The sequence below is a fragment of the Rattus norvegicus genome, chromosome 18 (genome assembly GCF_036323735.1).
Source record: "Rattus norvegicus strain BN/NHsdMcwi chromosome 18, GRCr8, whole genome shotgun sequence".
NCBI lineage: Eukaryota > Metazoa > Chordata > Mammalia > Rodentia > Muridae > Rattus > Rattus norvegicus.
Window position 1 is genome coordinate 71,523,927 of NC_086036.1, and position 16,123 is coordinate 71,540,049.

The following is a 16,123-nucleotide window of genomic DNA, read 5'->3' on the forward strand; positions in this document are numbered from 1 at the left end:
CTCCACAGAGAGCAAGACACATACATGGAGAGGAATTCCCCCTCATACGTAGACACCTTTAAGCCCCAGATGCTTTTACTAAGGTATCAAGCGCACCAACTGCTCCTTAACTGTCAACAAACCACATCCTGCCACTGCTGGATGTCAGCCAGATGAGAAGGTTGTGTCTGTCCTTTGTCAGGGCCGGGGGAGGGAGGGGACTGGAGTGTTTGATGCCCTCCTAGCTGCCATCTGCCGTCCTCTGAGTCTGTCGGGGTTGCACCAGCTTGCAGGTTGGCACAGAAACCCAGACCTACGCCAATGTCTTATTGGCAGAGGAGGTGAACAGAATAGTGTTACTCCAGGGTCACCTGAGGGCAAGGCTCTTAGCCTCTCCTATTGGGATGTCCCACACCACACCCGTCATTCCAGAGAAGGTGGGATTATGGGCCATCAGCCACAGCCTGACATCACTTCTCACACTCCCCCAGATTTCCCAGGGCTCCAGGAGCTGTCAACCATCTGATAAGAAGGTGTGCCGATCAGGTTCCCAGTAACGATTCCGTTGTCGTGAGAGCCAACTGTCAGGGGCCACTAAGTCCTCAGGAAGTCCTTCTCGAGGTCTAATCAGAAGCTCTGCTGCTTTTTATGCTCTTGTTCCCTTCCCTTGGCACTCAAGGCAGATGGAACAGACCCCTCCAGGTTGCATACGGACAAGGTCCCTGAATGCACCACCATTGGCTTCTCTTTTCAGGAACTGTCCTCTCAGCTGACACCATGTGTTTCCCCCACTGCAGTGACAGCCAGGACACTGAATGACTAGTGGTAGTGGTCCCTTGGAAAGAGGAGGCAGGGTGGCAAACTGCAAGATACAGTTGAATCCCCGTTTCTGGCAGCTGGCTGGCTGGCTCTTTTTTATCATTGTTGTTACTGACCCGGATTCCCTTCTTCCCACTTCATGGGATGCAGGCTACCCTGATTTGCCCGAAAACATCTAGGGAGGGCGAGGTGCTGCTTGAGATTAGTTGAGATCCCCAAAGAACAAGAGTGTCGCAGACGAAGGGAAATAACCACCTCACTGTATGGCTGATCCCCATGGGTACCACCCACCTCTAGGATTCTGGTTCAGGGTCAGGCAATGCTGTGCTTGCCTAAGGCAAGCCCACCCTACCTTCTCCTTCCTCACCCGATGACCTCTGTATCCTTGGTACCAGTGGCCCAGGTGTGGCGGTCAGAGAAGCAGCTCGTACTGCTACTACAGTTAGCAGTAACTGTAAACTGGGTGTTTAGAGTAACCCTGTTACCCTAACTCCAGAAAGCCGGGACTCTGAGTTCTAAGGAAAGGCATCTGTGGGTACGCCTGCATGCTAAGCCTCGGCCAGTTCGGGGCAGGGTCAGCACTGCTACTGAGCCCAGTGAATGGAAGACCCCATGGCAGGAACTTGGGGTATGGGGTTCAGTGGTGCACCTTTGCTTAGGGACACATGGCTGAGGGGGCAGGTGGGGTACAAGAACAGCTTAACCGTGGCATGAATTAGTGTGGGGATGTTTGTCAACATAGCCCAGTACAGTCAGGAAGAATGGGGGTGTGCTAATAATGCAGGAAGGATACCCATGCCTGGCTGGTACATGCCTCTCCAAAGCCCCAAGACAAGGCAGGGCAGCCATAGGCCAGCTACCTGGGGCTTTCTTGTGATGGGCTCTAACCCCTCCCGAGAGGTCTTCTTTTGCGGTTTGGTCTGTTGCTGTGTATTATAGCGCTAAAGTCTGCACCAGAAGGACTACCTCACCGCTGGGGAGGTAGCCAGGCCAACAGTTAAAAAAGTAGCTTAGGGGTTAACCCCCCCCCCCAAGTAACTGTCAAGGCCAAATAGAATAACAATAGTCGAAGACTCATTTATCTGTGAGCCAGTTGGTCGGGGATTAGTTTAAATTGGTTGTCCTATAGTCTCCTCAGGATGGTGGCTCCAAGGGGAGAGACAAGATTCTAAGGAAGAAACCCAAGGTGGCACTCCTGCTTCTGGGGGATGGCAGGGGACAGCATGGGTCATGGAAGAAAAGCCACACCCAAGAATAGCAGGCCAAGCGGAGAGGAGGCTGGAGCTAGCCTGACCTTGCTCAACAGCTGGACTGCTCGAAACACTTAGCCGGGCTAGGGAAAGGAAGGAAGTGACTTCCTCCATCCTGTGTCTCTGCCCTGTGTCACCCGTCCCCCAAGTCTACATCATGCCTTCCACCACTGGTGCAAGGTGCTACCAGGCACTCTTGCCTCCCCATGCGGGACCGTCCTCCACCTCTAGAGTGACAGGATGAGAGGGCAAAGGCAGAGAGAGAAGCCTCAGGAAAGGTGGTAAACGTAAGAGGATGAAGGGCCCTACCCTGGAAAATTCCAGAACCAGACACCTACTGACCAAGAAACATGCACGTCTTATTGCTTAGATCCCTACCCCTCCTTGGAGCCACATCTAAGCCTATCTCTGCTGGAAGAGTCTGGGATGGCAACAGAAACTGGAGAAACAGAGCTTAGCTTAAGGTGAATGCCTCAGCCGGCAGACAGATTCCCTTGGAAGCTCACGAGCTGCAACAGGGAGGTAGAGGTGCCCTGTAGATACTGGGTAGACAAGGGACTTGGATACAAGGTGCACAGTCTAGCTCGGACAAGGCCTCCCTCCTCTGTGTGCTCAGTGTACCCCTCTGCAAATGGGCAGAAGTGCCAAGAAGACCCCCAGGGGTCATTCAGAGTCCTCTGGTTTCTATCCGAGGAGGAAGAATTTGGCCACTAAGTTTGCAGCAAAACAGAAACCAGGATCTAGGCCCCCGCCTCCACTCTGCCACAGAGCTATATCTCCACAGTTAAGGAAAGGTCATAATCAAATCAAACACTCTGTACAATCAACGTAAAACTTTTAAAAAGAAGCTATTGATTAGTTTCAGGCCAATTTCGTACCAGCTAGAGTCATTTGGGAGGAGGGACTCTTAATTGAGAATACGCCTTTCCTAAGATTGGCCTACAGGCAAGTTTGTTGAGCATTTTCATGATTAACGATTGATTAGGGGTAGGGCAGCCTACTGTGGGTAGTGCCCATCCTGGTCATGTAACCCTCCCTGAGTTGTATAAGAAAGAAGGCTGAGCAAGCCAATGGGTAGTGTCCCTCTACTGTTTCTGCTTTGGTTCCTGCCTCCAGGTTCCTGCCCTGTTTGAGTTCCTGCCCAGACTTTCCTCAGTGATGGTCTGTATATGCAAATGTGAGATGGAAAATAACTCTTCCTGCCCAGCCATGCTTTTAGGCGTGGCGGTTATCACAACAACAGCAACCCCAACTGAGACTGAAAGAGTTATACCCACGCTATGAGAGTGAACCATCAAGATAGCTGTCTCCCCCTACAGCTTGGGAGAGACAGGGTGTAGCAAAGCCACGCACCCTAGGAATGATCCAGGGCCAAGGACACTAAGCATCTTTCTTTGGAACAGAATAGAGATGGGGTGTGTTGCTTTGTTTTTTATCCCCACAGGGCTGGGGTGGAAGCTAGAGACCTGCCCATGCTAAGCAGAGGCTCGACCCCTGAGCTGTATCCCCAGCAATGGGTTACTTCTAACTAGCACAAGGAACTGAGGTGGGACAGCCCGTAGGCTAGGCAACGTGTCCTTGAAACGGCTATAGGATAAGGAGCTGTGGAGTCCGAGGTGGGAAAAGGCTGAGTCTGGGGTGGGGCTTGGTTGGGGCCCCTTCAGTTCCTAACCTCATGACTTTCCACAGGCAGGGACAAGGTATCATCGAGGCCAGCTGGGAAGGCAGGACACCCAGGTGATCAGGACAGCTCTCCGGGAGCAACTTACTCCATTCCCTCCTGGCCACACAGCCCCACAGGACCTCTGGGCACATGACAAATGCTTACAGTATCAGAATGTCTTGGGCAGGAGAGAACCTCATGTCTCAGGGCAGCTGTGGACTAGAGACTCCAGACCTCTAAGATCTCCATATGCTGTACTGGCCCAGCCCTTTCACAGAAAAAGGATCTTCAAAGTACACTGTCAGGTTCAAAATCCCAAGAAACCCCCAGTGCTTATGGGTCCACCAATGCCAGCACCTTGACTCCGGTTTGCTCACCTGACGCCACACAATATTCCAAAAGGACAAGTCACCACGTAAGGCGATCTCACCATCCTCCTCTCAGTGGACATATCTAGGTTTTGCCAAATGTACACCATTACATAAAAGGCCACTGCCAATCAGTCTTCAGAACCCATGTGTTGTGGTGGGGGAACTCCAAGGTGGCAAAGGAATTAAGGGAGGCTTCCTAGAAGCCTGCACCTTCTGGTATGCATCTTTCTGCTTGCTCCTAATCCCCAAGAATCAGCTCAGGGTCCCAGAAAAGCAAGACCTGTGACAGCTTGCAGATGGAGTACAGAGCTGGTTCCTTACCTGCTGTGGTGGAGCTCGCCCTCTGGAGAAGGAACAGCTACCATCTAGCTGCTCTCTGCAGTCAGCAGTCCACTGCAGGCAGAAAGGAGGGGTTAGTGACAGCAGACACAAGCTCACCCTCATTCTTCCCACCTCCCAGCAACTCATTAGGAAATCCACCGCTGTGACCCATAAGTCCATGGCGCTCCCTAGATATATGCCTGGGGAAGCCAAGTTCACAAAACGATGCTGTTCCAAACTACATCCTAAAGTCAGCCAAACATGACAGCGAGTTATTCTGGATAAGCTCTGACCATCTGGCCAGGATCCAGCCGGGCTGCCTGTCCACCATGTTAAGGAACATGGTGAGAACAGAAGGCAGAAAGTGTGTGTAGCTTTTGGGAGGCTACACAGCTTGGGAAGACTCTAGATTGGGCCTCATGGCAAAACCGCAGACAGCTCTCAGAAGACTAGTGCAAGCTAAGGAACGTCCCAACGTGTGGCTGACTACCTCCTACACGGGAGTCCCCAAAGTCTGTGATATGGAGGACCCTGGGGTTCGTTCTCCATTGGTCATCTAGAGTTTGTGGGGCTAGCGCCAAAGATCAGCATTTTGACAACCCCCATGAGCTGTGCTGGAAACCACTGCCAGGCAACTCTGTGAAGCTGTCCAGGACTCTTGTCACCACACACACATACCAAAGCAGGAAGACAGCCCTCTGCTGAGTGCGAGCCAGCCACGAGGTGGTGTTCGACATCAGTCAACCTCTCCAATTCTGCCTCGCACTGACCTCAGCCTCCACTCTAAGTGGCAAAGCCAAGCAGTTGAAGCTGAATGGGAGGGCTGCAGAGCAGTGCAGGCTGAGGACAGTATGTCTAGGACAGGAAAGTCCTTCCACTGAGGTACCCTAGGCAGAGTTTGAGTGTACTCCAAGGAAAGAAATAAAAGGCACAGAGTTAAGCCTCAGACCTGATGATACTTCCTAGAAGTCAGACTTGTTTTTTTAAATTAAGTTTCACGATGTATGTTACATAACGTAACACATCCAAAATTTTATTACTTAAATAGATAATAAAGAGATAAGGCTGGGCCCCTGGTGGTGAGCCCATCATGAAGGAGCCAAGGCAGGAGGATTCTGAGTTTGGGCTATATAATAAGAGAAACAAAACAGACATTAGTTAGCTCTTTGACATTTGTGTGGGTTGGTTGTGTCAACCAGACACAAACCTAGACATATCTGGGAAGAAGAGATTTCAACTGAGGAACTGTCTGCATTAGACTGGCCAGTAGGCAAGTCTTGGGGTGGGGGCATTTCCTGACTAGTGATTGATGTAGATGGGCCAAGGTCACTGGGAGCAAGTGTGACCCACAGGCAGATGGGTCTGGGTTGTAAGAAAGCAAACTGAGCAGGCTTATGGGTAGAAAGCCAGTAGTAGCCTTCTTCCCCGACCTCTGCTTCAGCTCCCAACTCTAGGCTCCTGCCTTGAGTCCCTGACCCCATTTCTCTGATGACATATTGTAATGTGAACGTATAAGCCAAGTGAGATGCTATGTCACAGCACCAGAAACCCTTAGATGGCATTCTTTACATAGCATTCTTTGTTTAGAAATCCACTCAGTGAACACCTCATATTGGATGAGCCACATGGGGCTTGTCACTCTGTGTGGCCAGTCATTCTGCATTGGACAGTACAGTTCTGGAGAGATGGCAAGCCACCAGGGCCAATTCATACCCATCCCCGGTTCTCTCTGTACTGCAGAGGTGGCCACCTTTCAGGTTCCTGGGTGGTCCAGACTCAGGCTGGACTCCCCAAGACAGGGAAGAAGGGAGAAGCTGGGACATCCTCCTTCTCCACTTCTAATGCCATAATTAGAACCAAGTGGGCATTCTTCACTGCTCTGGCTTCAACAGATAGGCTTGGGCACATGGCTTCTTCCCTGGGCCTCATGTTAAGAGGTAGAAAAAGGGACCTGTAAGTAGGTGCTAATTTCTAGTAATTTAGCCTCTTAGGTCTTTAATACAGATAACCAATTCCCAGGATTGTATTAACTGCTGTCTCAGTGCGTTTCTCCCCAAAGATTAATTAAAAACAGAGAAGCCCCTCAGCCACCATTTTGACCACCTAAGATCAATACTACAGTGATACAGCAGCAGATGGGCTCCTTCCTGATACGTCATGCTGAGCAGGGAATAACGTGTTCCAGGGATTTTTATCTCTCAGTGACCAGTTTTAATGTGATCACAAAAAATACCAGACAATCAGGATAACTGACTGTGATGGTTTGTAGATGCTTGGACCAGCGAGTGGCACTATTTGGAGGTGTGGCCTTGTTGGAGTGGGTGTGTCATTATGGGCGTGGTCTTAAGACCCTAACCCTAGCTGCCTGGAAGTCAGTATTTTGCTAGCAGCCTTCAGATGAAGACTCTCAGCTCCTCCTGCACTATGCCTGCCTGGATGCTGCCATGTTCCCACCTTGATGATAACGGACTGAACCTCTGAACCTGTAAGCCAGCCCCAATGAAATGTTGTCCTTATACGAGTTGCCTTGGTCACGGTGTCTCTTCACAGCAGTAAACCCTAATGAAGACACTGACTTTCTAAAAAAAATCGCAGAGGAGTCTCCAAAAGTGTCGAGATAGTAAAAGAAAAGGAAAACCCAAGGAAGTAGCACATATTAGAAAACAGAGTAACATACAAATTAAATGCAAATCTGGATCTCTGAACTTAGGAAGGACATGGATCCCTGCTAATGTCTTCATTCTGACCCTCAAAACATGGTTTTATAAGACATTTGTATCAGGGGAAGCTGGGTGATAGGGGACACTTGGAACTACTGTTGCACTCACTCCCTATGAGTCTAAAATAATTTCTTTTCTTTTCTTTTTTTTCTTTTTCTTTTTTTCAGAGCTGGGGACCGAACCCAGGGCCTTGCGCTTGCTAGGCAAGCAATCTACCAATGAGCTAAATCCCCAACCCCTTAAAATAATTTCAAAACCCAAAAAGTAATACATATGAAGATACACATAGATATAAATCATGAATAAGTACATACACATGTAGGTATGTGCCTATACACATGCAGGGAAGACAAACATATATCCATATGCAATGTATGTGTGCGTGCGTGTGTGTGTGTGTGTGTGTGTGTGTGTGTGTGTGTGTGTGTGTGTGTATGTATGTATGTATAATGTTTAAAACACTGTAAGAGCATGCCTTTGCCTTACATATTGGCACAACTCTTCTCCTGGATGAGTCCAGCTGAGGCTCTCAGGGTAAGTACAGCCAAGGAGTGTGGGGTTGTGTAGGAAGCTTTGAGTGAAGCTGAGTGAATGTGTGTTGCTGACATAGGCTCAACCATGCCTCAGGCCTAGAGGGATGGCTAAGCCTTCCTTGGGGGACTAGTGTGTGATGACTACATGTGCACACAGTGTCCCTCATAGCTCCCCCTGCTGGATGTTTACAGCCTGGACACTGCTCCCCTACTGAGGTTGCTAGTTTACTGCGGTAAACTAAAGGCATCTCCTTGCTCCAGCTGTATACCATAATGTATATAATAACCCCACCTCTTTGTTCAGCAATAATCTTACCTCTCTATTCAACTCTATATAATAATCATGGTGGACTTCCGGAGTGCTGAGTTTTCTCCATCTGAGATCCCAGACCCCCTAACCTTAGCTTTGTGTCTGTGTGTCCATCTGTCTGTCATTCCTTCACCATCCCAGCCATATCGGAATCCCTGGAGCCATGCAAAGAAAGACATAGCAAAGGGGGAAGGTGATTGCTAGTGTCTCTCTAGGAATCTTAGATACTGGCTGGACAGCATGGATGTGACATCCCATAGAGTAGTCACTTGTAGGTGAGCACAGCTCCTGCTAGGGAGGTGCCACACATGTTTGTCTGTCTGTGTGCTAGCCTGCCACCTGGTGAGCTGGCTCAGGCCTAGCAAGACAGCTCTGCTGTGCCCACCAAATCGCTTCTAAACAACTAATAGAGTGTCTGCCAGTGGCAGTATGGAGGGGATGAAGATGTCAGGCAGAAATGAGGAAGAGCGTTATCCCCACAGGGGCTGGGAAGGCAGAAATGAGGAAGAGCGTTATCCCCACAGGGGCTGGGAAGGGAAGGAGATGGGTAGGTAGCCCACGAGTACACACTGAGGGTTCCCAAAGAAGGGGGATCCAGAGCTTGGCAGAATCAAAACAGAGACAAAGGGTGGCTTGGAGATATACTACTGATGTCAGGTCACAGAAGTCAGTACCGTCTCCCCCATGGACAGAGCCAGGCAGTATCTCAGTAGAGGTGGCCAGGGATGCAGGCCTAGCCCAGTGAGTAGTGGGTCAGGGCCAGGGTCCACGCTTTTTAGTAATGGTAAAGTTACACATGAAGGATGGGATCCAGAGCTTGGAGCCAAGCAGCAGAAAGTGGGCGTTCAATGTGGGGGAAGGGGAACAGTGATGGAGCCTGCAGAGCCAGGTCCAGCGAGTCTGACATTAGCCCAGGGCCTAGTAGAACAGAGACAGTGGTTCTGCCTGAGTAGCATCCCCAACACCCAAGGGAGATACCAAGCATGAATGATCACCTGGTCACCCACTGGGCTTGAGGGACTCTTACTTGAATGGTTCACCATGCAGAAGCCTGGGGTTTTGTTTCCACAAGGTTGCCTGTTCATGGGGACGCATGCCTCTGCCCTGGTCCTCAAGGTCCTCAAGGTCCTGGGGAACTTGGCTCCAAAACTCCTGCAGCCAGGGGCTGGGTGCTAACCATAACATTTTTTTCCTCTTATGTCCTACCAGGCATTGCCTGCTTTCTTTGTCCCTCTGAGATGCTGCCTAGAAAGCTCTGGGTAGATGCCCCTCCCCCCAAACCCAGCTAAATCTCTAGGAGTGACTCTCATGCAGCATAGGCCTCTTCCTCTCAAACACTCAGTCACAAGCCTGAACTCCTGCACATGGATCAACTGTCCTTTGGGGCCAACGGCCTCACATCTTGCACCTCTGGAATATGAAGAAAGCCCTCTAGGGGATTGGAGTGGCACCCTCTTGGCAGGGGGCATCCGGTAAAGGAGCCAGGACCTGTGGGAAAATGGTACAAGAGGGAATAATACATGTGTGCAACATGGCTTCAGGCTTTCCGCATATTACAATCTATGTGTTCATTTAAGACCGTGGAATGAATAGGACGTGGGGTTAAAGACTCCGCAGATATCGGAATATAAATGTTTAGTCTGAGCTCGAAATGTTTATCCCATCACTCCCTGTGCTTTGCTGTACATTAAGATATTGCACAATTAAAACAGTTACAGTCAAACTTTGGCAAGGATGGGGGTTGTCCATGTGACAGTGAGCACTGGAGGAAGAGGAGGAGGAGGAGGAGGAGGAGGAAGAAGAGGAAGAAGAAGAAGAGGAGGAGAAGGGTCAATGCTTAGAGTAGGGCAGCTGACAGTTAAGATACACATGCCCACTTTCCAGTGTTAAAGGCTTCCTCAGACTAGCCTCATTCAAGACCAAAGCTGATGATCGGTAGGGTCAAGGCCCAAGTATTAACCACTTTCCTCTTCACTCTGACCATAGCTGACAAAGCAGCTTGGGGAGGAAGGATTTGTTCTAGCTCATAGCTGTAGGGTGAGCAATTCATCCCAGTGGAGTTCATGCATAGGAGCTAAGGCTGGGGCTCTTCCCATCCCAGAGGACCAGAAGCAGAGGACGGATAGGAAGTGAGGTCAGGAGAGAGTGGACAGGAAGTGAGGTCAGGCTACCAAATCTCCAGGCCAGCTCTCAGTGAGTCATGTCCTCTAGCAAGTCTCTACCTTCTAATGATTCCACAGCAGGAATCGGGGACCAAGTGTTCAAACACTGGAAGATCCCGTGGAGGATCTTTTACACTCAAACCACTCCAACATATGTTGACTCGGTAGAGAAACAAAATCTCTCTCTCTCTCTCTCTCTCTCTCTCTCTCTCTCTCTCTCTCTCTCTCTCTCCCCCCTCTCTCTCTCACACACACACACACACACACACACACCCCAATCAGTACACAATGAAAACCCACCACATGGCAAGTGTTCTTTTTTCAAAGAGCTCATGCAGTGAAGACTGGCCTTATACCACAGACCCTCCTAACTTCACCACCTAAGAGCTAGAGTCACAGCGTGTGCCACAGTACCTGGATGATAAAATTAAGATTTCAGTACAGGAGTTAGGAGAGACTCATCAATAACCGTATAAAAAACTATCCAGATGTTTACTGTGTACTATTCCTGGGAATAGTTCCAAGTTGACTAAAAGCCCTGAGACAGGTTCAAACCACATCAAAATTTAAAACTCCTATGTAGGTGACAGGAGTCAAGGAAGGAAGTAAGAAAGTACGGAAAGAAGGGAGGAGGGAGCAAGTTGGAGGCTCCTTTAAGCACTCATAGTCACGGATTAATCACAGGAACAATGAGGCTTTCATCTAAATTCGGGCTTCTGCTAAACCTGTCCACTCATTAACATTTGGTTCTCAAGTCCCCCGGATGCTTTTATTTTCTTCATTTGGCACGTGTGGAGCCTGGGTACAGTGGGATTAAGCAACTTGTCCAGGATTATGTCAACAAAAAAGTGGCAGAATGAGCCAAGGGCATAGATAGCCATTAGCTCTAAGAGCCAAGATAGATAATAGATAGTCAATAGATAGATAGATAGATAGATAGATAGATAGATAGTTGATAGATAGATAGATAGTTGATAGATAGATAGATAGTTGATAGATAGATGGTTGATAGATGATAGATAGATACATACATACATACAAACATACATACATAGATACGTAGATATGTAGATAGATGATAGATAGATGATTGATAGATAATTGATAAATAGGTAGATGATAGATAACTGATAGATAGATGATAGACAAATACATAAATGTATACATACATACATAAAATGGCTGATTCTAAATGCAAGGTACAGCTTTGGTTTCAGAGTCCTTTTTTTGTTTTTAAAGTTTATTCATCATGTATACAATGTTCTGCCTGCATGTATGCCTACACACCAGAAGGGGGCACCAGACCCCACCATAGATGGTTGTGAGCCACCACGTGGTTGCTGGAAATTGAACTCAGGATCTCTAGAAGAGCAGCCAATGCTCTCAACCTCTGAGCCATCTCTCCAGCCCGGTTTCAGAGTTCTAACCAGATTTGTTTTTTTTTCCTGTCTGTTTTGCTACTGTTATAGTTTGGATATGAAGTGTCCCCTCTTCAGACACTCAAAACTTCCCATCTTTCAGCTGCCTATGTCCTGCGTTTTGCCACAGAGATGAAGGACACTAGCACAGTTATATAGATCTTATAGAGAGAACTGGCATGTATGTATGTGTGTATGTATTATGTATGTATGTATGTATGTGTGTATGTGTGTATGTATTATGTATGTGTGTATGTATGTATGTATGTATGTGTGTATGTGTGTATGTGTGTATGTATTATGTATGTGTGTATGTATGTATGTATGGGTGTGTCTGTTCTCATTATTCCTTTAAAGGCAATAAATGTATATGTCTTAAATATATAAGTATATATCTAGAGGCAGAGTAAAATGTGCTATATTAATAATTGAGGCCATGGGGTAAAGGATATGCATGGCTTTCTTTTTTTGTACTGTAATTGGAATTTTGTGAACTTTAAAATATTTTTCAAAATAACCTTCCTACCAGAAAGCAAGAGCTGGCAAGGCATGGATCATGGCTGGTTCTGTTTACCAGAACGAATAAGTGCTGGTTAACTTGTTATATTGTGCTCTTCTGCCAACGGAAGGCAGCGGAAGTGAACAGACTTAAATAACTACATTTCACCTTACACACCGCCAACCCAACGTGGAAGAGACCGTGTAAATTAGCAGACGAGGTAATTTATATATGTTAGCTCACAATTACTATTAGTCCCTGCCACAAAAGGAAAGTGGAGACCACCAACCTGCATTCGCCAACTGTCTTTGTTTTTCCAACTGTCGCTTTAAAACCAAAATAAACTGTAACATATTCGGGGGGGGGGGATGACTAGTAAGCCAATTAGAAAGTACTCGGTCTCACTAGAAGACAGACCACTCAGGGCTGGGGATTTAGCTCAGTGGTAGAGCGCTTACCTAGGAAGCGCAAGGCCCTGGGTTCGGTCCCCAGCTCCGAAAAAAAGAACCAAAAAAAAAAAAAAAAAAAAAGAAGACAGACCACTCAATAAAAGGACAGGATGTCCCAACATACTGGAGGCAGTATGAAGAACAGAATAGCCATTTTGGAGAGCATTTGCCAAGAGCCCCTAAAACTAATTCTACTGCCCAGCATCTGCCCAAAGAAATACTCTTATCTGTGTAGAAGAAAACAAACCAATCTTTGCACTAAAGCATCATGCCTTTCCAGGAGAAAACAGACAGGTGGAGTGGGTTCTCACCACCAAATGAAGGGCTAAACAGCGCCTCCTATGAACCACTGGGTAGTCAGGACAAGGCACAGCGGATGCACAAGCCTGGAAGAAGCCTTGGGTGCGTGGGCTGGGGCAAATGTGAGTGTTGTATGATTCCTGAAATGGTATATTTCTGGAAGTCTTATTATCAGGAGACATCTGAAAAGAGTGAGAAGGCAACTCACCAGAGGCATGGCTGTGGACAGATCATATCTAAGGGAACACTTACTGTTGATATTTGGTTCTTTCGTGACATGCATTTGTATGTAGGCATGAAAGACTCATGAAATCGAAGGAAACCATAAGGAAAAAGCATATAACGAATTTCCCATGCTCAGTCACACGTGCTCCTCTGAACTTGCTTCCATTAAACCTGACATGGGTGGCCCACCACTGAGCCAAGACGGCTATGAAAATGAATCCCAAGGTAGGAAAACATACAGAAAAGGGATAGCAAGGGGACGATGGAATGCTGGGTAGGTGTACAGAGAGGCAGAGCAGCAGGAGGAACATGGAGGGGATGGAGGAAAGCCACCTGAAGGAGGCAGGAAGCCACTGAATGTTCTGTCCCACATTTCAGCACAAGCTTCATTAAAGAGTTCTTGGAATTCCGGAAGCTGTCTGCAGGTTCTGTAGCTCTTAAAACCTATTCGAAAGGTTGTACTGGAAACTGTGCCTTTAGTAAATGTGCCAGCCGTTGGTCACATCTGCACATTCTGCCCTTCCAAGAGACCCCACTAGGAGGCAGTTGGCGTTGGAGAAAGGAGATAGCCACTCGAGGTTACCCGGTGTGAAGGTGTGTCACTATATATCCAACTGTTAGTTCTGCACCAGCAGAGAGCTAAATGTTGGCAGGATCTTGGTTTGTTATTTCTATGACCCATCAATGGGCTCATATTTTGTAAAGGTTCATTCTTCCTTACGGGCCTAAGGCAATCTAGAATTGCATCTGATTGACTGTAAGAAAGCGCTGATGGCCAATAGCTGGGCAGGAAGTAGAGGGTGGATCTTCTGGGCACAGAGGGGCACTGGGAGAAGAAACGGAGCCAGGAGATTTGGCCAGCGAACACGGAGGTGAATGGAGGAACCAGAGTGGTGCCGAGAGGTACGGCTGGTCACACTGTGAGATGTAGCGCCAGTATTAGTCAGGGTAGACCTCAGTGGAATCTCAGCGTCACGAGGGCCCTACTCATAGATTAAGATGGGGGTTCGTCCTCATTGGACAGAATCTCCTGAGTGGAGCCCCGTCATTAACATTTCTTAAAACGTCTTTGTGCTCCTGTTTGGCTGGTTGCGAATGCTGTTCTGATGAATTATAACCTGATCACCTAACAGCATCAGAGGTGCCAAGCATTTCCAACCACAGCATCCCTACGTCACCCTCAAAGGGCCAATGAGACTGAGTCCTAATTCTCTCTCCATACCTTAGCCACTCTATCCATTACGGCATTGGGAACAAGAAGAAGGTGGGATGGGGTGGGCCTCTAGGGTGAGGAAGGGTGGTTTGACCACTTACCAAGTCTATGGCTCAATTTCCCCCCACGCAGAGCAAAGCCAAGTCCTTCCCTAAGGATGGTGTGAGGACATTTTTTTTTTTAATTTCAAGAAATGATCTTATGTGTATGAATATTTTGTGTGCATGTGTGTATGTGTACGCATAGATGAATGGTGCCTTCAGAAGCTGGAAGAGGGCACTGTGTCCCTTGGGGATTGAGTTACAGATATTTGTGACCTACCTACCATGTGGGGACTGAACGCCAGTTCTTTGAAAGAGCAGCCATTGCTTTTAACCTCTGAGCCATCTCTCCAGCACCAAGGACAACTTTTAAGAAGTGACTTCTGGGATTCAGAATCCATTAGAAAATAAGCAGTATTTTTAAAAAAGACTTTGACTTCTAACAATTCATGTGTAGAATGTGTGTCTCCACGTGTGGATGCCATATTCGTGCAAGAGAAAAGGCTGTGTAATGTTGGCGACTGGTATGATTTTAAATGTGGTATTAGGGAATGGCTGGGATGACAGAGACATATATGGCTGCTCGTTTGTTTTGATTACTTTCCCTGCTGTGATAAAATACTCTGACAAGAATATCTCCCAGGAGAGGGTCTGTTCTCACTTATGGTCCTCGCTTACAGCCTGTCGAGGTGGGGAGGTCAGGTGACTGGAGTGTGAAGCAGCTGCTCTTATCACACCACAGCAGAGAACAGAGGGCGGTGGGCTTACGTTAGTGCTTGGCTCGTTCTCTCTACTCTGTCCAGGTCAAGATCTCTTGCCCAGGGAATGGTCCTGCCCACAATCAAGGTGGGCTTTTCCATGTCCTTCATTTCCCACATGTCTCATGGACACGCCTACGTGCTTGTCTCCCAAGTGACTCTAGACTCTCGAGTGCACAACACCAACTATCACATCATCGAAGGAAGGGAAGTTATCTATCCATCTATTTGTCTATCTATCTGTCCACCCGTCCATCCACCCATCCATCTATCATCTATCTTTCTTTCTATCTATCTATCTATCTATCTATCTATCTATCTATCTATCTATCTATCTTTCTTTCTTTCTTTCTATCTATCTATCTACTATCTGTTGTCATCTGTCTATGTATATATGTATGTATGTATGTATGTATGTATGTATGTATGTGTGTGTGTATGTATCTATCTATCATCTACCTTCTTACCGATCCATCCATCTACCAACCTATCCACTCCCCTGTCCCATCTTTCCTTTCTGGTGTTGCTGGGATAAGGATGGGGACCCAAGTGTGCAAGCCTTATGAAGGCGTTTTCTTCCCGAGTGTCCACTGCCATCGCTCAGATTCCAAAACTACCTGTCACCCATAGAAGAACAATATTCTCCACTCCCTCAAACTTTCTCAAGGTTTCCAAGAAACTTAACAATTTTCCCCTCTCAGAAATATGAAACAGCACCGCAGACAGGCAGACGGAGACATTCTTTGTATGCCTGTGTCTGTGTTTTTAAAATTCCATCTAAAGCAGTCATCAGATTAAATAAAAACATGCACAGTGGATCAGCAGAACTATCTCCTACAGAGCTGTGTCAATAGCGAATTTTTAAAAGTGTCTCTGGAAGATGGGTCTAGTCTTGGTCCTGAGTGAAGTTGGCCATCACTGTCTCTCTCCTGGGGGTTATGGGTACAGGGAGAGGGCAGGTCCCTCTTCCTCTGTAGCACACAGATGGTCTGCAGTCAGACCAGGTGCTGGCATGCTCCCACCAAACCTCAGAGCATGCAAAAAGTTTAAGGAACGTACTCTAATGTCAGTAGTGGCAGGTTTCCCCAGACT

General features: G+C 47.6%; 1 protein-coding gene across 9 annotated transcripts in view; it reads right to left on the reverse strand.

Moving 5' to 3' along the window:
* The window catches only part of Ctif (cap binding complex dependent translation initiation factor), a 271,272-nt gene that overhangs the window by 192,705 nt on the left and 62,444 nt on the right, over nt 1-16,123 (reverse strand). For all 9 annotated transcript variants that reach the window (XM_039097004.2, XM_063277493.1, NM_001108891.2 and 6 more), the window contains one exon: nt 4,404-4,475. In XM_039097004.2, the coding sequence (XP_038952932.1) occupies nt 4,404-4,475 (72 nt within the window). The remainder of the gene's footprint in view (nt 1-4,403; nt 4,476-16,123) is intronic.